This window comes from Echeneis naucrates, chromosome 19 (assembly GCF_900963305.1).
Source record: "Echeneis naucrates chromosome 19, fEcheNa1.1, whole genome shotgun sequence".
NCBI lineage: Eukaryota > Metazoa > Chordata > Actinopteri > Carangiformes > Echeneidae > Echeneis > Echeneis naucrates.
In genome coordinates this window covers 16235966-16257993 of record NC_042529.1, presented here as the reverse complement: position 1 = coordinate 16257993, position 22028 = coordinate 16235966, and the positions used below count along the sequence as shown (strand labels likewise).

Below are 22028 nucleotides of genomic sequence, written 5' to 3'. Positions count from 1 at the left end.
GATGAAGACCAGAGCAAGTGTCCACTCATGGACTGGAATGTATCCTCAGGTGCCTGTTCTTCAGGTGCCTCTCCCTCTCCATCTTGACTGGTCAGTCTCCTCAAAGTCTGGATCAAAATCTAGGTTGTCTTCCACTTCTGAGACATCCTCCTCTATCTCTGGTTCAATTTCAGTGCCCTCTTCATCATGTCCAAAAAGCTGGACCAGAACCTCTTCGACAGAGAACTGCTTGGTCAGTGGCCTACTCAATGTGCGCAGAGTAAAAGGAGTGCAAGGCAAACATCATTCTATATATATGGGGTCTGTGTGAAGATGATACATTGATTAGTCTGGAAGGTGTGGTTCATGTGGGGGATAGGCACAAAAGCGTGGGAAAGAGATGGGTTCACATAACAGACACCTGTCTATCTGTCTGAAGATATGATACATTATTTCATCGGGAAGTTGGTTCACATGGGAGGATCGGCACATAAGCGAGGGAAAGAGATGTGTACCCGCAAAAGACATTGTTCAGTCTGAAATGTGTGTGTGAGTCAGTGAGTCGGGGTGGTGTGAATAGGGATGTTTTCTGTCTGATGGATGAATATAGTCTGGATACCCATTCATTTCCTATGGCGGTCACTTTTGACCGGGAAACACCACAGGCGTAACAAGGTTGTGTAGTGGAGGACATCATAAGGCCTTGAGGCAATCAGATGTAAAACACAATATTTATGAGTGTTTTAAGTTGTAAATTGGTCAGATTTGACCCAAACACGACAGGAGGGTCAAAAGGAGGAAGTCTGTATCAAGTTACTCAGTTCTGGAGCTCTTGAACGATTTGCCTTTTTAAAAATGTGACAGCATTTTATAATTGAACGGATTACTGGGAATAAAATCAAGTGCACAACAAAAACATCCACATCCTAAAAATCTCAGCAATATTGTGTACCGTCATCGGCCTGTTCAGTGATCATTTGAAGATACAATTTTATGTTTTTGTACAATCCATCGTTTTGATCCGTTGAGTTTTATTGGTCCGCTTTAAGTTCTCTTCACGGTGCAAGTGTAACTGTCTTTTTCATTACGTCCTGCCTCAGAGGAAGCGAAACGGAAGCGGAAGTATTCGCGTCAACGTTTTCCCGAAGTGATAAAGTGCGCCTTTCGCCGTTGCTGCTTGTGAGGAGGGACAAGGCACCGCTTCAATTCAATCATCTAATGCATGGTTTTAATAACGCGCTGGTTCAGTGGGGCAATCTATTTGCCATTCTATACTCAAACTAACAGCCGTCAACGTTAATTCGCCACCGACATGGCTCCGTTTAGTGTATTAACCGCAAGCATTAGCCTGGTGGCTAAGTCCTTCGGTGTCTTCTCCTGCACAAACACCCTGGCAAGGTAGCTAACGTGAAGTTACTCTGTCTGTCAGCTAGCTGGAGTTTTAGCAGAAGGGGAGCTAGCCAACTAGTTCATGCTAAGCTGTCTTTACACGTATTTGTGTTCTAAACGGGATACTTTCATATACCATATTGAAACTGAGTAGATTAGCATTTGGAAAACAACCGTCACCGACTCCGGGTAAATTGCAGCAGTTGGGAGCCAGCTTTGAATAGCGTCCTATTTGAGCGGTTTCGGGGAGCTTTTATGATATTAACGTTTAAATAAAAGCAAAATGTACTATTTACATAACTAATGCACCTTGCAGAAGGCAGACTAAACATGTCCTTTGCCATGGGCTGCAGTTTTAGCCTCTTGCAGTTGAGATGTAGGCGATGCAATAGACAGCAATACTGATAACTATACTGAAATGTAAATTATTTATATCATCTCATGAACCACAGATTGTTAGAAGAAATATGTGTTATTTGGCTGTATGGCAAACATATTATGTATAACCAATACACATTTCAGGGTTTTCCTGGCTTAAAATGAGTTAGTAGTGGTGCCTGATCGTGGTCTCACACTCGCACATGCACCTCACCTTCAACTGGCTCAAGAAAATGTTTTACTTGCAGTCTATTTTAGGAGTACTAATTACAAGTAAAAAAAAAGTATTATTTTAAAGTATATTCATTTATTTTTTTAAGTACTTCGTTCAACAGTTTGGAACAATAACCTTCAAGAATCTTAGAGATCCCTGGATTTCCCTTTGAGGCAGCATCATGCAATTCTTTTCTTCTTTTGGATTTATTGGTGGTTTTTCCTGTATCAAAGATATTATGATATGAAAGTCTATGATGGTTGGCCGGTGAGAGACTCATTCATTTTTTGCACCGGCTCATCCGCTAATTTCGGCACAGCGCCACCATTGGCGGTTGCCTGAAATTACAGTTGCAAATAACAAATGACAGATCCCGACGGGGAAACGCTTGATGGAATTTTCAATTAAAACATTGAGCCGTGAGCTGGTGGTGGCAGCCACCAAAATTTCTATGCAGGAAAAACCCTGCATTTGTGAACAGAGTTTTGTATGAAGTTGCCTCCATTTGAGAATGATGATCTAAGAATTTTCTCTGCAATTGTCTACATTTATGTGTATGTGTGCACACGTTCTGCAGGTGTACCAGTGTCCTCCCTGCTGCATGCATCACCCCAGTGAAACGTCTAACTTCTCAGTTCAGCGGCCCTCCAAAGAGACCACTGAATGGATACATGAGATATGTTATGGAGCAGAAGCCAATCATAGTCAGACAAAATCCAGGTAAACCTACAATGCTTTGACATATTGAGTTCTCAATTTTATAAGATTGCTGTACTGATATGGTGGCAGCTGCTTTAAATACAATTTAAAAAAAAAAAAAATGCATTTTTTTAACAACTGCCATCTTGTAACTTTTGCTATTAGAATTCAAATCAGTTGATATCATCCGGAAGATTGCCCAGCAGTGGAGATCCTTGAGCCCACAACAGAAGCAGGTAATTCCCCATCTTACTTGTTGATGAGTTTAAATTAAGTTTTTTCACTCTCAGTTTCACTCTCAGTTTTTGGGTTTTCTTGAGTAAAACATGGGGTAAATAATCAGTTAGACTGAATAAATGTAAAAAAACAAAAAAGAAAACAAAAAACAAAACCCCACAGTGCAATATTTTCTTCTCTATCCATACTGTTTCCACATACAGGACTGTTGTTGTGACCCAAGTTTTCTTTTGTGTAGCCTTTTAAGGAGGCCTCTCAGCAGGCCATGGAGCAGTTTAAAGTGGATCGCCAGCGGTATGAGGCACAATTGACCCCAGCACAGGTCCAGCAGCAAGCCCTGGTGAAGAGGCAGAGGATAGCTAAGAGGACGGCCATCAGCAAGAAGAGGGTAAGGTATACCATAGTTAAAGCCAGATTGCTCTAGAGCAGGGGTCTCAAACTCAATTCACCTGGGGGGCCGCTGGAGGCAGAGTCTGGGTGAGGGTGGGCCGCATAAGGGATTCCACAAAAAAAAAGTAAAAGCGCGCCTTAAGGCCGGGGTATACACGGCTCGCGCCTCTCGTTGCACATAGCTGACAACACAGCATACTTCTGTGCCGTTTCTGTCATGTCATGCGCCGCCACAGGGGAGCGTAACAGGCCGGTCCCACCGCGGCCAGAAGACGAAGAAGAACATATATCTCTGCTGTTTATTTAGCTGACTTTATTCTGCTTGTTTAAAGTATTACTATTTTATTCTATCTCATCATTAGAAAAGACACTCTGCGACAGCAGGCTTTTCTCCTTTTATCAGGGACCATAGTCAAGATGGCGCCGCGGATACGCTATTCATTCATTCATCTTCTAAATATATATCTCTTCACCTGCTTTGTACCAACTGGCATCGCGGGGTGTGCTGGTGCTTATCCTCAACTCACACAGAGTGAAAGGCAGTGATTACACCCTGGACAGTCTCCATCCACAGTGTTTACCTGTGCATGCTATGTATATACAAACGGCTCATTGAACAGTGAAACGCTGCAGTTTGTTTTTATTAATAGACATGATTAAATACTACATACTGGTGCGCTACAGATACAGGCTTTGATTGGAACATAGACTTTATTATTCTTGCAGCACCGACAACAGGTTTATTTCTACAACGTCCATAGCGTCCATGATAACTACCGATAGTGCACTGAATGTAAACAAGCTCTTCTTCTTCGTCTCCAAAGCAGTTCTTCCTCGTTCTCCACAGGGTTATGAATGTTTCTCCACTTACTGGTGGAAGTTTGACGCATGCACTGTCACGCACCTAGCCACACTATTATTATATTTTCATATTAAGGTGTGGGCCACAAAATATTGTACTGCGGGCCGCGAGTCTGAGACCCCTGCTCTAGAGTCTATGGTATTCAAAATTCTTCTTGCTTTTCTTTTGCTGACAGCAACTTATTAAAACCCCCGTCAGAAATCTAAGTCTTATTTATTGGATGGCAATATTGACAGAATTCACTCATCTGATTTTAGACATTAGAGACATTACCGATCCAGATTCCATTCTGTGATGCTTTTATGAAGTATAAATTTAGAGTAAACACAAGAAACTTGTGCATCAAAAAATGGACCAGACTCAGTGTCTAACTCCCTAACAACAAACTTTCGCCCTGCCCTATGTACCCTGAAGATAATATCTAACTAGGCCAGTGAGCAGTGATAGCTAACATGTCTTTGGGGTCATCAGGTGGGAACCTCTTTTCACCAATGTTTCTTCTAGTTAGGTCCAAGACACCTCCAGGAGGCTAGACAGTGATCACTGGCATCCCAGAGTCACCCCCCTAATGCTATTATCATAATTATAATCATAATGCAATTGTGAGCCCATGCCAAAAATTCTGTAGACCTCTTAGTCGACTGAGATTCTTAGAGTTGAGCAGTCTTATGTCTTTTGGGGTGGGGGGTGGCAGTGTTCATTACAGTAAAAAGATAAAACAGATAGAAGCTTAGTAAAATACGCAGCGTTAACATTTCAACAAAAATTGCTCAAAGACTCAGTGAAGTCAAAAATGCATATGACATTTTCAGAACATTATAGGAGTATCATCGCACCTGTGAGGCCTAAAATAAATACCTTTGGAATACATTTAAATTACATGCATAAAGTGTCTTTTTGTATATTTTTTGCTATTTTAATAAGAAGTGCTGTGTGGTTAGTGTATCTTGCACATTATGCCAGCAACAACAACATTAATAATAATAAAATTCAAGAAAACATTGCTCTGGCATCAGTAACAGCAGATATCCAAATCAGGGTTTGGATTTGAACTGGAATTAATTGGATTGGTGCATATTGAATATCAACATTGTCTAACAATAACTCTGGCTGCTGTCTTTGTGTGATCCAGGAATTAACCAGCCTGGGGAAGCCCAAACGTCCTCGAACTCCTTTCAACATTTACATGTCCGAGCACTTTGAGGAGGCCAAAGGGGCTACCACACAGGTAAACCACAGCACTTTGACATCACATGCAAAGGCTGAGATGACCTGATCTGGGACCAGACTTCTTCTGCCAAAAAAAAAAGCTCACAGCACACCTCAGATTATGAGGTGATCTATGTAGTAGATGAGTGAAGTGACTGTTCAAAAACAAAACTGAGATACAACTTCAAAAATACACTGAGGCTGATGCAAGTATGAAGTAAATGGCAAGAATTTGAAGTATGCTTCGTTTTTCTCTTTTTCAAAGATTAAAAAGCAGTTTTTACATTTATTTAATAAGACTGGTATGTTAGAAGATGAATGCATTCAAAGGAAATGTTGACAGAAAAATGCAACAGTAACAATATACCACTTAATTGGTGTAATTGTGGCTCTGAACTGAAAATTTTTTCTCTGTGACACTTGCTAACCCTAACCCTTACTTTCTCGCATTTGTTTCTGATCTTTGCAGGAAAGATCTAGTGAGCTCTGCATCTTCAAATTTATAGACGTGTTAGTGTTGCTGCAGCAACTAAGGACTAAATTCTGGACTAAAAAAAAAAAAACTTAGGAATAAGCTACATCAGCTGGAAGGTGTGACTTTTTGTAGTGTTTCTCACCGAATTGGAGACCTATTTGAGCATCTGCTGGAGAGAGCAAACTCAGAGCCAGTGCATAATATTAGTTGCTGCTCTGACCAGATCAGGCTGTTAGTGGCTCTTCAACACCTTGCTTCACATATTGAAGGACACACAGTCTTTGTCCCTCACTGCAGGTAGACTCAGCTGAATGCATTTCCAGACCATTATACAGCTGGTCCTCGACCAACAAAGTTTTAAGTTCAAGATGCTGCACCCCATAAATTCCAATAATTGTTAAAAAACCTTGTTTTGACTTTAGCGAGTTTGTGTTGTTAAGATGAGTCGGACTAGGAACTACTTAACCCAGCATTAAAAGTATTCCGACACCGTGCCAATAATGCCAGAAATAGTTTACTATTGCACCCCCCCAGGAAAAAAATTCAGGCCCAGAATTTTTTCATACTTTAAGCCCTGTTGACCAGTGTGGTGGATAAAAAAAAATTTGTCATGTGGTGCCACAGTAAGGAAGATGCTGTCGGTGAGATCCACTAACATTATTATATGGTGTTAATTGATGTTTATGATTTACAATCAGACTCCCGCCACATCGAATAATGGATTAGCAAGTTTAGGACCCACTGTATTCTCAAAGTAGACTCCAAGGTATCTATATGCCTCCACTACAAGAATGAAAGTGATTTTTAACATAGTCCTGGACTTGAGTCTTAGTTTGGTGGCCTGTGTATTTGTATTGTAGAAAATTTCCCTGGCTTTGCAAAACAGTCGTTGATAAAATATTGCTGCTGATGTTCTTTCAGGCAAAGATGATGTCACTGTTGGAAGACTGGAAGAATCTGTTTAGCCATCAGAAACAGGTTAGCACACACACAGTCATATGTCCTTTTACATGGAGTAAAATGTTTTCACATAGATCTTATGTGCTCATGCCACCTCACAGACCTACACACAGCTGGCTGAAGACGACAAAGTCCGCTATAAGAATGAGATTAAGTCATGGGAGGACTACATGGCAGAGATTGGCCGAGATGACTTGATCCGGGACCGTACTCGGTCTGCTCAGAAAAAACTTGCAGCACAGAAAGCTAAAGAGAAGAAGGGCAAGGCAAGGCAAGGCAAGACAAAGGAAAGCAAAAAAACAACTGGAAAGACAACCAAAGAGACCTTTGTAAAATGACCTGGACTACCTAGACTACATAGGGCATGTGCATGCATGAAGCCTAGAGGGAATAAGTTTTGATGACATCTGAAGACAGAAGCCCTGACAGCACAGGGCTGTATTCTGTTTGACTTCAAGGGGAAACCAACTGAACTTGTTACATGTTAATCCTGAAGCCGTTTTTTTTTTTTTTTATACAGTGTGATATCATTACCATCTATTATTTTGACATAATGTCTAGGTGGAGTAAAAAACTGTCTCATCTAAAGATTTTAAGAGTCCAGACATTCAAGTGAGGCATTCGGGTGATTGTAGGAAACAAAGATAGTGTAGGTACAGTCTGCAGTGTTCCCAAAGTGATGTTAACTAGAAGGGAATGTAAAAGTTCATAGTGCCATCCCAACAACATCCATGCCTTTCTGTTCATGTAAACAATGTGTGGTGTAATTCTGTTTTCTTGCCATCCAATCCATGAAAGGTCCGAACTGGTTTCTTACTCCAGTGACTACTGACTACTACCGACTGTCTGTCTCAGTTCAAAGTAGTCCTTTTAAAAGGGTACAATAAACTTAATAAAACTGTTACTCAATCTATTTTTTGCCCCAGAAAAGGAAATAATAGTGCTGCATTCTGTTCTGAAAATAGTACTCCAGTCAGCACTTACTTAACAGATCAGACACTAGCAGGGTTCCCTTTCCTTTAAATGCAACCTGACTGAATGATTGCTGTTAATAGTATAGCATAAGCTTGTATAGTGGCAAACCAAAACTGTGAAATTCTACATGAGAACCAGTATCAACTGAAACTTGGGTGTTTGAGAAAAGAAAGTTCCAAATGATGAAATCATCCATATAATTAATAACGATAAAATGGTTAATTCCTCTTGGTTAGGCCAGATAATACATTTTGAGGGCGTGATCCTCTTCGTTTATCTTATCTTAAAAGAAAGTTCATAATCCTGAAACCCAGATTCTCTGCGCTTCATGTGAAGTCACACTCTTAATTATGAAGAATGTATTTGACAGTTTTCCCTTGTGTTTCAAACTGTTTAGATGGTAATTTAAGTTTTCCTTTGTGTTGTGTGTTTACTGAATAAACATCTACAAGACTTTTTACAACAAGATTAACTTTTGTGGCCCCTGAAAAACTGTACGTCATTAGGAGTCATTGCTACATAATTAATTAAAATAGAAGTGAGATTTAATCATGGGCAAGTGTGACATCCAAATTGCAAGAGTTGATATGTGTAAACAATGCTCTACATTGTTTACCGAGGAGATGCCAGGACCTGCATGTTGTATTTTCCAAATGGGATATGTTTGTTTGGTACTTGGACAGCAGTTTGCATGACATGGGAGACTAAATTGTCCATAGGTCTGAGTGTGAGTTGTTGTTTGTCTCTGTGTATTGGCCCTGTGATGGACTGGTCAGCTGTCCAGGGTTTACCCCGCCCTCACTCAATGTGAGCTGACCCTGAAACAGATGAACTATAGAACATGAATGAGTAATTAATGTTTCTCTCTCTCACAGACACACACACACACAGGGATTTCTTTTTCTATCAAATTAGATTTTTTTTTATTTCATTGCTACTTCAAGTTACAATGGCTATCTGAAAACATAATCACAACAGGATTTTTTTTTTTTATTGTGTAGCTCTCATAGGAATGCAGTAGCCAAAAGTGTGTGTTCTCAGAACCCATTCTTTCACATTATAGAGCAGGGTTCATTTAATTATATAGCATCAAATCATATCAGAGTTACATCAAGGCTATTTACAAATAGGTCTAGAAAAAACTGCATGGAGGAATTAATGTGACCCAACAAAGCCTTCCAAGAGCAAGCACTTGGCTACTGTGGCAAGGAAAAACTTCCTATTAAGAGGCAGATACTGCAAACAAAAACAGACTCAGGTAGGGCAGACCTTTACTGGTTTTTCCCTAATTATTGGAATTTTTTCATCTATTACAAACTTTCGATCACTCAATCTCCCTCTACTTATTGAGAAACCTCTGGACTTTACTAGGCTTGATTTTCATACGAGCCCACGAGTTTTTATTCATTCTCTCAAGTACTCTTTTCATACATGGCACCGTTGTAGTTATCAACGTCATATCATCCATGTCTCTGTGCAACTACATTCAGGAGAGAGCTCATACAGAACTGACTCAGGTCTGAAGACTGCTCCTTTGGAATAAGAACACCTCCTGCCCTACGCCATACTCTGGGAATAGACTGTTTCTTCCAAACTATTCTTAACTGCCTCCACAAAAATTTTAGGATATCAGGTGCGCTTTTATAAACCCGGTAGCGGACTCCATTTGGCCCTGGGTCCAAAGAAGCCTTTGCACGCCAAACTACCTCCTCAACCTCCTTCCACCTAGGTGGTCTAACATCTATTTCCTGATCTAACTCCCCTAATGGTGGCATGTCAGGTGGAAGCCCTACTACTCTATTCTGCTCAGAATCTGAATATGTATTTCTCAGGTACTCTTCTACTTCTGTCTTTGTTGATTCAAGCTGCCCTCCCTTATCCTGGTTAACCAATCCTTTAACAAATTTGAATGGGTCCCTGTAAAATGCTGTCCTTACATATTCTTTCTTCTTCCTAAGATATTCGGCCCTTTTAAGTACTGCTAGCCTACTTCCCAATTCCTCTTGCAACACATTAATTCCCTCCCCTCTTCTTCTGTAGCTCTTTTCCACTGCTTTCTTAGTCGTCTTCTTTCTTTAACAAATTTCTCCATTTCTCTTTGCCGTCTAGACTTAGCTACCTGTACTCTTACAACCCTCTTCCATATTGCACCCCAAATCTTTCTACACCATAGGAGTAAATTATATCTCCCATTTTCTCTATCTCTTGCGTTTCCTCCTAATCTGCTCAAAATTATTGACAAGTCCCTGTTGACTGCCTCCCATTCTTCTTCTTCTTCTTCATAAAGAAGCTCATACAGTCATTTACATAGAGCGTTAAAGAAATTGATAGTTCAATTGGTCTGCTTCTCTCTGCCAGCCTGGCTGCAGTACTGAAGAAAACCTGGGGTTGCTGTTTTCTTTTATTAATGATTAATAATAGGAGTTCGTGGCATTGTTGAGGTCTTTTTCTTCATTAAACTTTCTTTCTAGACTTGGTGGAATTCATCTGCTATTGGACTGCTACTTCCTTTCCATTTTCAGTGGTGTAATTCAGGAATTCTACCATTGAGCCAGTCTTCTCTGGTTCACTACTTCTTTTTTCACAGGGGTAACAGTATCAAGGGCTGGACACCATGAGGCCACAGTGCTAGTCACAAAATCATTAACCATCATGTAGCAAATAATAGCAAAATATCATAAAATGCATTGTCAGACAACTGTTTTTGATGTATGCAACAGGATTAACTGTTTCACTTGTGGCTTGCTGAACCTTAAGTTCTATTACGTTAAACAAATGATTCATGCTGTGGCATAAATGCAGCATTTTGAGACAATTGATGTTTTTGCCTTTTTTGGCATATTAGTAATAAAAATAAATTCATGACTTTTTTTTCATTGCATATTTCAAGACAAATTCAAAACACAGAATAAAAACAAAGTTCAGAAACAGTAAAAGCAGAAAATAGATATGTTAACCTATGATGTTCAATGTCTAAAACACATGATGTCATAAAAGACAAAAGTTTTGAAAAAGTGATTTAAAATGACATGCTCTGTTTGAGCTCCTCAAAACTCATCCATGTTCACTCAAGTTAGAAACCCAGATAGATGAAAGAAGCTTTGCTTCTTGCACTCAGGAGGGAACATAATATGTCACTACTGTTAATGACCAGTTTCCATGTTTCATATCAAACCATTCTGACAGTGAAAGGAGGTTTGGAATTTGATGTTGGTGCGATATGCCTATAGAAGTCACCCAAGATCAGACTAAAGTCGCCAGGTATCTTCATGTTAAGTCCCTTCACACAACCCAGGTTTCAAATGTCATGGGTAACTCATTCCAAATACGACCTTTGACCCCCCCCAAGTGGATACGGTCAGCTGCCCAAAATCATTTATAACATGAAGATGATGTCTGTTGCCAGTGTTCAGTCAGAGAATCATTCAAATTCTCTGTGGTGAGACTTTGTGCTGGCAAATAATTTTGCAATCAGAAGGTTTTTAAAAGTTAGAAACAGTTTGTAGTTATCACATATTAAAAACACTAAAAACAAGTGACTGAAGTAGCTGCCTTGCAGACCTCAGAGCAGAGGGACAACAACATTGGAATGACCTTTCTATGCTGTAACAGCTGAACATGTGCCATAACATCAGGAGTCTTACTGAAAATAAACCTTTACAGGTGTCCATGAGTCTACAGCTTTCCAGTCTATTGAGAAGGTGATCAGAATCCTTCCTGCTGCTGTGTTGAAACTTGTCTCAGCAGAGCCTGGAAGTCAGGAGACAAAACCAGTTTGTGCTGGACATTTCCCAGCACTATCATGTCTCCTGTCCGCCCATTAGCCAGATGCACAGACACCAGTTGCTGCAGAAGGAAGAAGAAGAGTATTGCTTCTGTACTAACAGTGACGGAGTGGCTCAAGTGTAAACCAAAGTGACATCACCTATCGGTTTGAGAACTGCCATTTTGAAGCCTCCAGTTAGTAACTTTCCCAACAGCCAGCTTGGTTTTTCAAAATCATAAGAAACCTTTAGGAGAGAGGGGAGGATCTGACCTGTTGAGTACAATATTCTGACTGTCAAGTAGTCTGCCAATCAAATGCTAGACACACCTAAAAACCCCTGCTGCTTGATAGTTATTTTCCTGTAAAAGAGGCCAACATTAAATCTGCGGGGAAGCCCAAGGAGCTGGACATGGATTCTAGGAAAACTAAAAACTAGGTAATTTTTTCCTAATAAATCATAAACCATGTACATTGAATTTGCTGTATTATAAACTTAAATGTGTCAACTACTTATATAATATATATAAGTTTTCTGAAATATGTATAGGTTTAAAAACAGTTGCTCTGATGTTACAACCATCTCAGCTTACAGGGATGCTGTAACATGGCTATCATTAATAAATCAAAAACTCCTATGTGAAACTGTTTGAACTTCAGCAGATCGTCTTGACCATGTCTAAATGCCTTAATGCATTGAGTTACTGCCATCTGCTCTTAAGTGTCAGTCATCATAAAGTTCTGTGGATGTTTGAAATGGATGGATGTTTCAAATTTGACCTTTTCTTGTTTATATTTGTGTTATTCCCTTGCCATTAGAGGCCTGGGGAACAACAGAAAAGGAAAAGCTGTGGAAAGCACAATGTTACTTATATCATAGTAAGTCCTTTTGGGTGAAGCGAACAGCTTATTCGGTGCTCACATTCCGTACCTGCAGGAAGGAGAATGCAGCTCCTTCAGAGACATCCATGACAATATCACCAAGCTTCAACTCCACCTTTCCTGACTTTCTGATCTGCAGTTTACCTAGTAATCCTTCTGGCAATTGTGATAGCAGAGGACTGCCCTCCTTCACCACAGCCTGCTGAGAAGAGACAGGGATACACAGACCATTACACCCCATTAAAAGTTTGCTAATGAAAGCAATTTTAGAGAGACAAGAAGAGAAAGGTGAGTTTATGCAGTATATATTCTAAGGACTGGAACCAAACAAAAGGCTCAGGAGAGTCAGTGATTACACCAAAATAGATGTAAGCCAATGAGTGTAGAAAAGTAAGAACACATTTGATTGGTTCTATCTACCTTCTGTTTACTCACTTGTGCTTGTAGAAGTGTAGACCTCTTATCTTCACCCTTGCTTTCCTTTTTGGCAGGTTGCTCTGTTGCAGAGCCAACACCAGGGTCTTCTTTCTCTCCTGGCACTCTGCCTGGCATACAGTCAGGTAATTGCATTAAAAAGAGCTCCTCATTGCCAGACAGGCTAAGAGCCTGGAGCAGGTCCCCCAGAGATGGGTGCTCCTGTTTGGGTAACTCCATCCTGTTGTGGCCTCTCCTGCTCTGATGTCCAGAGACCAGATGAGGGTTCTCTGGACCTGCCCATGCCACAACCACAAAAAGAGATACAGACACAAACACTTTAACCCATTAATGTGCTGGGCTTCATGCAGGCAAAGAAGTCACTTTACAACCACGTGATCTCTGTACAGCAGTCAGTGCTATAGTACTACCTGCTTCCACAAACTCTACCTGCCCAGCACAGCCCTGTACTTACACTCTCTGAGCACTTTATTAGGAATACCATAATGGGTCATTTGCTTGTAAACAGGCTCAGTTCCTCATGATTTTGATTCTACAAAATGTTGGAATTCAATGGATTCCAGCTGCCAATCTCCTGTTCTTTCATATTCCAGAAGTGTGCTGCTCAGATTCAGGTCTAGAGAACGGCATGACTACTCCAGTTTCACTTTTGACATTGAGAATCATCCTGCTGGTGAATCTGTGCCACTGTAGTCTCGTTCTGTTCTCTTCTTCTCTGACAGGAAGGGGAAGATGGTGTTTTAGCTGTTGTAGCTCATTTACACGTTTCACTCTAATGCTCCTCTGATCACTGCAGGTGTTATCTGAGTGACTGTAGTCTTTATGTTAGCTCTAGACACTCTGTCCATTCTCTGACCTCTGTAATCTTATCAATCTTCCTTTTTATCTCTTTGAACAAAACTTTTGAGATTACAAACTATTGGACATATAAATCCCAGCAGAAACAAGCGGGTTTGGAAACACTCAAACCAGTGACAGTCAAAGTCAGCGATGTAAAATTTTTTCCTCCAATTCTGCTGTTTAATGTAAACATTAACTGAAGTGCCTGACTTGGATCTCCAGGATTGTATGCACCACACTGCAGCAATGTGTTTGGCTGATAATTGTATTAATAGACAGGTATAAAATAAAGTGCTCATTGAGAGAATGTATGTGTTGTGTTCTTGAGATGTTCAATACATACATTTCAGCCTCTGTCAAGGCATTCTTTGAACTTAGGGGCATGTGCAGATCAACTTTGCTTGATCAAAATTTCTATTTCCACAATAAATGCTTAAACCTTGACCTAAATTATCCTGAATAAAACAAGCCTCTAATTAACAGACAAGTATAATTGCACTGTTGTTTAAATGGTGGCAGTAGAAATATTAAGGTAGTTTTTCTCACAAGTTGTTGTCGGCTGACACAGAGGCAGCTGGATGGGTTTCAGCCTGGCATCATTCCTGAGATCCGGATCATCTGTAAACTGTTCTTGCAACATGTCATGGTAACAAGCTTAAGAGGTCTATTATTGCCATAGATCACAAAATTAATTAAGCTCAGGGATGCTGTATTTCAGATAATGTTACACAGCTAACAATGAGACCCACAGAACTTTGCAGCTCTAGTGGAGAGTAACAAACAGCAGCTTTCTGTTTGCATTTTCAACAGAATACATAAACAAATAAAAATTTTACTTAATATATCACTGGCATGTTGCACATCCAAATATGCCATTAAGTGAAATAAGCCTAGTGTTGTTGTATAATAAATAACTAGTTAGTTCAAGAATTTATCTGCATCACAGACAACAAGGTCAGCAGCACTTGCAGACCAATGTTGCATTCACCATTGATAGATGTGACTGAAGACCCAATCAGGAGGCAACGTTGGTATGTACATCATTAATTCCAAAAAGCTTTGTTTCTGCTCATCCAGACTAAAACATCTCTGTGAAGTTTTAAGAATAAATTAAGGTCAGCAGCAATTGCAAAACCTTGTTTAAAAGGACTCAAGACTCCACAGCGTGGACAACAGGCTTAAACATAGCTAAAGAGATGTATTTTAAAACTGAAACAAATTAGTAGGGCTTGTAGCCTCCAGGTCATGGTTATACCAAAATGGTGAATCAAGGGCGACTGGACTTGGTGGCTGATTGCCCTTGTCTAAATCCAATAATTTAAATACCTTGGGTCTGCCCTCCAGTCAGTCAGAACTGAAGAAGCCTGTGGTGTCAAATGAGATGAGATTGTCTTCCAGTATCTTTGAGCCTGTTCAATGTTCTAATGTTCTAAACAAGCTTGTTGTTTTAAGAATCTAGTAAGAATTTCTAGTACAACAGGAAGTACTTACATCATCCCTGTGCAGTTTCCTGAGGATGTCATCTTCATCCTCCTCTGAATGTTTCCTCTCTTTCTTCACAAGTTTACACACAGGAGGGGTGTTGGAGTCCTGCAAGTCTGCAGCAGCACGCCAGCCTCAACAGGGGGGTATAATGAGAAGGAAGGAAGCTGTCAACCTATAACACCATCTGTAACTGGACCTCTGGTGCCCAAATTCAGTGAAAAAGAAAAGAGATTATGAGCACCTGTTTTGCATGTGGTGTCAGCAGGACCCAGTTCAAAGATGGAGTGAGACTGAATGGTCTGCGGTCTCTCTCTCCTCTTCCCTCTGTTCTCCCTTGGTCCTCTCTTATCATCCTTATCTCTTCTTTCCTTCTTTGGACCTGCATTTATCTTGTCCTTCAACCTGAGGAAGAGCATGACGCAATGTAAACACAATACACTGACAGCATAAACTCTGCTTTGCTGTCATTATGAGACAGGAGACTGGAAGCATTTATTCACTCACTCATTTTTGCTCTTCCTTACAGCGTGGACATTTGGCTCGAAGGTCTTCTTTTGATAAAATATAAATAAAATAAAAACAAACTTTGTTAATACAAAATTTTTCCTTGTTGACCTATGAGACAGATCGAGTATCAGTCTGGGGGGTGGAATCAAGACCAGGCTTAAAACTTTTCTGTATGGCAGGGCTTATAGTTAAAAGTTAAAGTTAATTTACTCTTTAGCTATGCTGCTATAGGCCTAGACTGCTGGGGGAAGGACGTATCAATAACCAAAACCCCATGTTCCTGCAATACCTGCTGTCCCCATATCTTCATGAACTCCATCCAGCATCATTTCTATGAACTTCATGCATATCCCCTCCTCCTGCTCTCATTCTCTCCCTACTCTACCCAACTGGATGTTGCTTATATGCTGCTCATTTTAAATCACCCTTCCATAGTTTGCCATTTGCACAAGCATGTGCAAATGGAATAGAACATGATAAGAAACAAGGGAATTTTATTTATTTATTTTTGTCCAGAGAGATTTATTCAATAAATCAAATTATATATTGTTTGGAATTAAGTAAAGTCAATATCAGGATGCTGGGATCAGAATAAGTAGTGTTAGTTGTACGTCAATGGGAATAAATGCAGAGTAAATGCAATAAAATAAGAACATAACAATTAAACATATCCTCATATTAGCATAGTTCTTTTATCACTCACAGTTACAAACCTTTCACGTTACAAAAGTGGAATGCACTACCTGTCCCGCTGGATGCAACTGTAAATCTTGCATCTGTCAGTATCGATTATGCTGCCCTGATCTGATTTTGTGCAGACCAACTAAAAAAGTACATGGCATGATTGTGCAATAGGTTAGTTAACATGCCTGGCAAATATTTATGCACAAATTGGGAAACTTTTATTGGGATTGCTTATAAAATAAACATCCATGGCCAATGAACCCTGCTATGATTGTCATTGGCTTTCAGCACATTTGAAAGACAAAGGTTTGTCATATTTTGATCCTCTACAGGAAATCCTAACAGATTAATTTTTATTTTTGACACCCATATACAAAGTCATTTACTTCCTTTTTTTGTTTTCTCCAAGATTCAACCGTCATGATTTCATGATTTAAATCAAATCAATAGAAAGCACACTTAGAGAATGTTGAGCTGAGTGTAAGAGTCAGGGTAGGAACTGCTCTGTGCTCTATCTTAACTCTTGCACAGTCCTAACAGTCTGCCAATCACACCGCTACATCTTATTACATACCCTGCTTTAAAGCCAATTTTCTACACTATAATAATTCTACCACTGAGGAAGACTTGAAATTAGACTCTAAACTTACTGGAAAGGTGTTAACTAAAGGAATAAAATAAGTGGGAAGTAAGGCCATTTTCATATATTCTGACTTCTTTTTACAAACAGTGGAGTAGCCTCCTGGTGGTCTTCAGATAAAGTGCAGGTTTGCAGCTCTTTTCCTTATAGCCCCAGGACTTACATTCACCCTAGTCTGTGGATTTTCCTTGCCTCGGATTGTAAATTCACATTGGTTGCAAAACAGCGGCTACGTGACATGAAATAAAAATTTAATTCGTGAATATATGAATTACCTCTAAACGAGTCAACTGTAAATCACTGTCACTGTTCACTGGTAATATAGTCCCCCTCTTTAGTGAGCGAGGCATTACCTTTGGTTTTTTCAAAGGTCCCCCCAGTGTCAAGTCCCTTGTCCTCAGGGACGTTAGTCTCCCAGGTGGAGGTGTGGAAGACAGATTTCTAACCGCAACATGGTGCTCCCTGCCCGTGGTGTGGGTCAGCCCGGTCCCGCTGCTGAGGCCGGAGGTGCCGGGAGGAGTCGCTGAATCTCCGGAGTCGGTCATTTTACAATATCAGGTCTTTTTTGTACTTTTGTGGCTAATAATATAATGTTACAGTTAGGCAGACGCTGTGTGCTATGATTACGAAAGCAGCAGCGTTAGAAATCCGGTTTCTCTCGGCGGAGCGGTTTCATTTTGTTTCATCAGTCTCTGCTGAGCAAAACAACAACAACAAAAAATAAATAAAAAATAAACGACAACAACAAACAGTTCGACAACACTAAGACGAAATCGGAACCACACACACACAACTCACAACTTCTAAGCTAACTATACTCAATTTTGTTCTGCACCGCAACAATAACCCCGCTTACTGAACTGACCTGAAAGACAAATATTTCCGTTTCGCCTAAAACGACTGCGTTACCGATGAGTCCAGCGGCATCGCCAAGTTGTTCCGAACCCTGCGCGGACAACTCTTCATCCTTTCCACTTCGCCTTGTTGCTTTGCAACAAGCAGCAGGATTACCGGGCCATGGCGGCGGCGGTGGCTGCAGCGGCTCAGTCAGTGAACACGCAGTACCCGAGTGAAAGAAGGGAAATATTTGTAGACGGTGGCGTTATTGCGGCGGTGTGGTTGTGCCTCCTGAAATGTCAGCTCAGTTATGGCGGGTCTTCTTTCCTTCCGTGATGCGCCGCTATTGTTGTTGTGTTGTTCAGACAGCTGTGTTGGGGCGGAGCCACCAGAGGGCGCTGTTCCTCAGCTGTGTGACAGCGGCCCCGCTGCTTCACGGGAGTTTGGCTGCAGCGATTCGTTTTAGATACAGCAAACCTTTCTATAACTGTATTAAAATGTTATAACACATGCACTGCAGTGGACAGCAGGGCATCACTGACGTCAAACATAAAACATTAAACCTGCAGAGAGGAAATCTCTGCATGTTTGAATGCTTTATCTCTGCGTCAGGTGCGTACGAAAGTATTCAGGAATCAAACAAAAACTAATGTCCACTACAGAGGGTCTCAGGAGGACATTCGAAGTGCAGCATGCCATTCACATTATTTATTTGGATCGAAGAATTAAGGTGTCGCAGCTGAGCCCCGTCCATGGCGTCTGAACACGTAAAGTGCACTTACACTTTGCATTTACCTCAAACCATAGATACTGGCATTCGTTCATTTTCTGCCTCTCTCCCTTTTCCGGGTCGCGGGCATGCTGGAGCCAATTCCAGTTTACTGGCAATTTGTAAAAGAATTTTTGACATCTACACTTTCGAACGAACAGTATCTGATTCTTGGAGTTTTAAATCTGACTTTAAAATGTCTTTGAATTTCTTTAATACAGCCGTAAAAGCTGACAGAGGGTCAGTATGGAAGTATGCAGATGGACTGCTCTAAAATGTGTACGCTTACTTTTGAACGGGGTCCCTGCTACAGTACACTACAGCATTACAGTATAGCATTCTGCTATAAAGTATATTGAGCTTCACAGAATGCAGAGGAGAGTGAAGGCATCGAAAATGACGAAATGAAATGCAGAATATAGTTTAATAGGACGCTCCAGCAAATAAATGCTCGGGCAAATATCAGTTTAGGTCACACTGGCCAATACATTCTTTGTTGCCTTTATTTTAAAAACAATACATTGCAAAAAATAATTAAAAATTAGTGTTGTTCAAGTTTTGCAGCCCTCTGACTTTAATTGTCAATCAATTACCAATAATAACCAATAATCCTGTACATACTAACAAAATACTATACAATTATAATGGGAACAGTATTTTCCCCTTAAATCATCAGTCAGGTTTGACAATACGCGGATTAGATTTGGCCAGAAATTTTATTTGACATAGTAAAGAAAACACAATCAACAATGTGTGAAAAAGCCACAGTGATCTACAGTATTGAAAGCAGAGAATGGATATCTACCGAAATTAGCATGCCAACCTGCTAGCCTTGCCCTGTACCACCTTGTTATACCATTTTGTGGCAGTAGATGCTATGTGAGTTTGTGCAGCATCCAAATGCTGACAGCCTTACACTGCTGTCACCCATGGCCATGGAGCAAGTAGCATTATACACAGACTTTAGGCTATTCACTTCTATGCACCAAGAAAAATCTACAGGCACCAGATTTGGGCTCCATGTCTTGTGCAAGATGATTTGTTTTAATCTGCTGCAATAAATTTGATCCTTTTTGTTTTAAACTGTTGTAAAAGTACTTTTCTTTTCAGTGAATAGGACACCGTCATTGTACAATGCTGTGTTTTTCTTGGGGACCAGCATGTTTTTGATATTGTCCAAGTTACCATCATGTATCTCCAGGATTATACCCAGTAGGTGGCACATCAATGGATACACATCAACCATGTCAAAGGGATCTGCCATCATACTCTTCTGGAAATTAGGCCTTTTTTGTCACGCCGAAAACACGGTGCGAGTGCGTTGCAGGGTGAGGACCCAATTGCAGGAGCCAGAAACCAGGTAGGTGACGAAAAATACTTTAATCTTAACTATATCTACAACATAAACTGAACGAGAAAACAAGGACAAAACAACAAGGCAGGGCATGGACAAGCAATGAGGAACAAGCGACAAGGATCTGACCAGGACTAGACTGAAAACAGGACTTAAATACAGTGCTAGACAAGACACAGGTGATCCACATTAGGGCAGGGAAGGCAATCAACATGGGACACAACCAGGAAGTAAAGTAACGGGGAACAAGAAGGAACCAGGACTACAAAATAAAACAGGAAGTTACAAGGACAGGACAGAATTAACTCCAAACCCTGACACTTTTGCCCTGAAGAAGGCTGTCGTGCCATTACTTAATTTTCAAAGCCTTATTCTTCATTGGTGTTGTTCAGAGGTAAAAGCTGTATTGACACAGAAATGATGCATCTCGTGAAAGTCAAGGTCCTCTAGCAGATTCAAAGAAGCACGTTTTTGACAAATGATAACATGTTTTAGGCAACTAATGACACTCCCTGGTCATTAAATAATATTGTGTGATGACTTTTGAATGAAAAACATTTAAAAACCCCCTGCAAAGGGAAACCAAGCTGTAATCAGTCTAAAGGTTAAAATACATCTGAGGAGGACCAAGTTCCACTTTGCACCCCAGTCATTGTAAACTGACCCACACTAAACCCTCTAAATATACAGAGCTCTTGAAAGTGCAACGCTCATCCCATTGATAATTTATCCAGGGTCAGTGATGAGGATGGTGGGCAGAGGTCTAGGTTGCTTACTGTAGTGCAGTCTAGCTGATACCTCTTCCTTTTTATATACATGAATGTGAGGTTGGCTTCCTTTGAGAGCTTGGTATACCTTCTCCAGCTTTCCCTCTTAAGGAAACAACATCAAACCAGGATCATAATCGAACAGTTGAAATTTGATGTCTCTGAAGCTAAAGTGAGGGATTGAGGAAGGACCTTATCAACCAGTTCAACCTGCAGAACTGTATTGATACCATGATCAGCAGTTATGATAACACTGAGCTGGTGTGTGAGACCATGGTCATGGATCCTGTCCTTAATATAGCCTATAGTACGATCCACTTGCTGGATCATCTCCTGCCATTTGGGGAATCTGGCCCATATGAGTGCCCAGCCAGATCAGGTTCTCCAAAGTACAGCATAACAAAGCATAGGTCCTTCTGGTGGAACCACTCATCAATCACTTTGACGATGCTCAGTCACCAGTCTGTCTTGTCGGAAAAATTAAAAACATAACGTTCTACCTGTCACAGTCTCACTCTTGTAGGTGGCTGCTGTCCCAGAGAAATGCAGTGACCCCAATTTTAGCCCCTGGAAAACGATAGGGCACTTTTCAGTGAAGAAAAGTAGTTCCTCAAAAATGCTTTTGCGAGTCATTCATCAGTAAAACAACCATACATGCATACAATGTAGTTTTTGGCACATGGAGACCAAAGAAATGTGCTAAATGAACCTGTGTTTCTGCTGTTATCTAGATGGGTAAGCTGCCATTGTCCCTGGAGGAATCAACAAACTGAGTCATGTATTATTGCTCCTTTTCCTGAGTGGTAGTATTGAACCATATGTTGTGGGTTACTCTGTGATTTTCAATTTGCCTTCCTGACAGATGACAAAAAACAAAATAATAATAGAAAGTAAAAAAAACTTGCACATGAAATCCTATAGTGATTGACAAATTAGATTTGGTCTAGCAACCATTATAAAAACCGAAACAGAGAAGCTTAATTGGATAGAGTCCAAACAGGCTGGTCAGTAAAAATGTAACCCCAGACATCTGGATGTCTGGATGACTCACCATAACCCTGTGCCTGGTATTCTCCCATCTTCACCAGTTTCCCAAACTCCCAAAATTATAACATACATACATAACATACAATAAAATACATAACAGATTTTAGTCTTCATTTGAGTTAAATAATCCCCTTTTCAAAGAAATTACCACATCCTTAGATCAACATCCCTTTTTAATACTAGAAACCTAAACCAGATAAACCAAAAGGTTCCAGATGAGAGTTGCTGAATGTCTGTTGTCTCACAATGCC

General features: G+C 40.4%; 2 protein-coding genes and 1 pseudogene across 8 annotated transcripts; 1 reads left to right on the top strand and 2 right to left on the bottom strand.

Annotated features, from left to right (window-relative positions):
- Nucleotides 1–1104: 1104 nt before the first annotated feature.
- Nucleotides 1105–8235, top strand: tfam (transcription factor A, mitochondrial). The gene is made up of 7 exons (XM_029527530.1): nucleotides 1105–1377; nucleotides 2538–2680; nucleotides 2825–2895; nucleotides 3135–3284; nucleotides 5281–5376; nucleotides 6754–6810; nucleotides 6894–8235. The coding sequence occupies exons 1-7, from the start codon at nucleotides 1292–1294 to the stop codon at nucleotides 7128–7130; spliced, it is 840 nt and encodes a 279-aa protein (XP_029383390.1). The 5' UTR covers nucleotides 1105–1291; the 3' UTR covers nucleotides 7131–8235.
- Nucleotides 8236–9572: 1337 nt separating this feature from the next.
- LOC115060049 (DNA-directed RNA polymerase III subunit RPC4) lies at nucleotides 9573–18195 on the bottom strand. 7 transcript variants are annotated; one of them, XR_003842242.1, is made up of 10 exons: nucleotides 17869–18195; nucleotides 17357–17698; nucleotides 15677–15723; nucleotides 15414–15574; nucleotides 15179–15303; nucleotides 14234–14312; nucleotides 12848–13122; nucleotides 12462–12614; nucleotides 11693–11803; nucleotides 11474–11613 (listed from the first exon to the last, which is right to left on the bottom strand). XR_003842242.1 is itself a non-coding variant. In XM_029527862.1 (9 exons), exons 2-9 carry the CDS (start codon nucleotides 17546–17548, stop codon nucleotides 11473–11475), a joined length of 1170 nt encoding a protein of 389 aa, XP_029383722.1. In that variant the 5' UTR covers nucleotides 17549–17698; nucleotides 17869–18194; the 3' UTR covers nucleotides 9573–11472. The 7 variants fall into 7 exon arrangements, 6 of the variants coding, with proteins under 6 accessions (XP_029383722.1, XP_029383723.1, XP_029383718.1 ...); XM_029527862.1 differs by lacking the exon at nucleotides 11693–11803 and having other exon boundaries at nucleotides 9573–11613; nucleotides 12462–12611; nucleotides 17869–18194; XM_029527863.1 differs by lacking the exon at nucleotides 11693–11803 and having other exon boundaries at nucleotides 9573–11613; nucleotides 15179–15285; nucleotides 17869–18192.
- A 2446-nt stretch (nucleotides 18196–20641) lies between these two features.
- On the bottom strand, nucleotides 20642–21809 carry LOC115060487 (ectonucleotide pyrophosphatase/phosphodiesterase family member 7-like; annotated as a pseudogene).
- Nucleotides 21810–22028: the final 219 nt, after the last annotated feature.

Coding starts and splice junctions, on each gene's coding strand:
- tfam (XM_029527530.1), top strand. CDS start 1,292: ATGGCTCCGTTTAGTGTATTAACCGCAAGCATTAGCCTGGTGGCTAAG. Junction 1,378..2,537: donor TGCACAAACACCCTGGCAAG/GTAGCTAACGTG, acceptor CACGTTCTGCAG/GTGTACCAGTGTCCTCCCTG. Junction 3,285..5,280: donor CGGCCATCAGCAAGAAGAGG/GTAAGGTATACC, acceptor TGTGTGATCCAG/GAATTAACCAGCCTGGGGAA.
- LOC115060049 (XM_029527858.1), bottom strand. CDS start 17,548: ATGACCGACTCCGGAGATTCAGCGACTCCTCCCGGCACCTCCGGCCTC. Junction 15,575..15,676: donor GTAAGGAAGAGCAAAAATGA/GTGAGTGAATAA, acceptor GCTCTTCCTCAG/GTTGAAGGACAAGATAAATG. Junction 13,123..14,233: donor GTGTCAGCCGACAACAACTT/GTGAGAAAAACT, acceptor TGGCATGGGCAG/GTCCAGAGAACCCTCATCTG.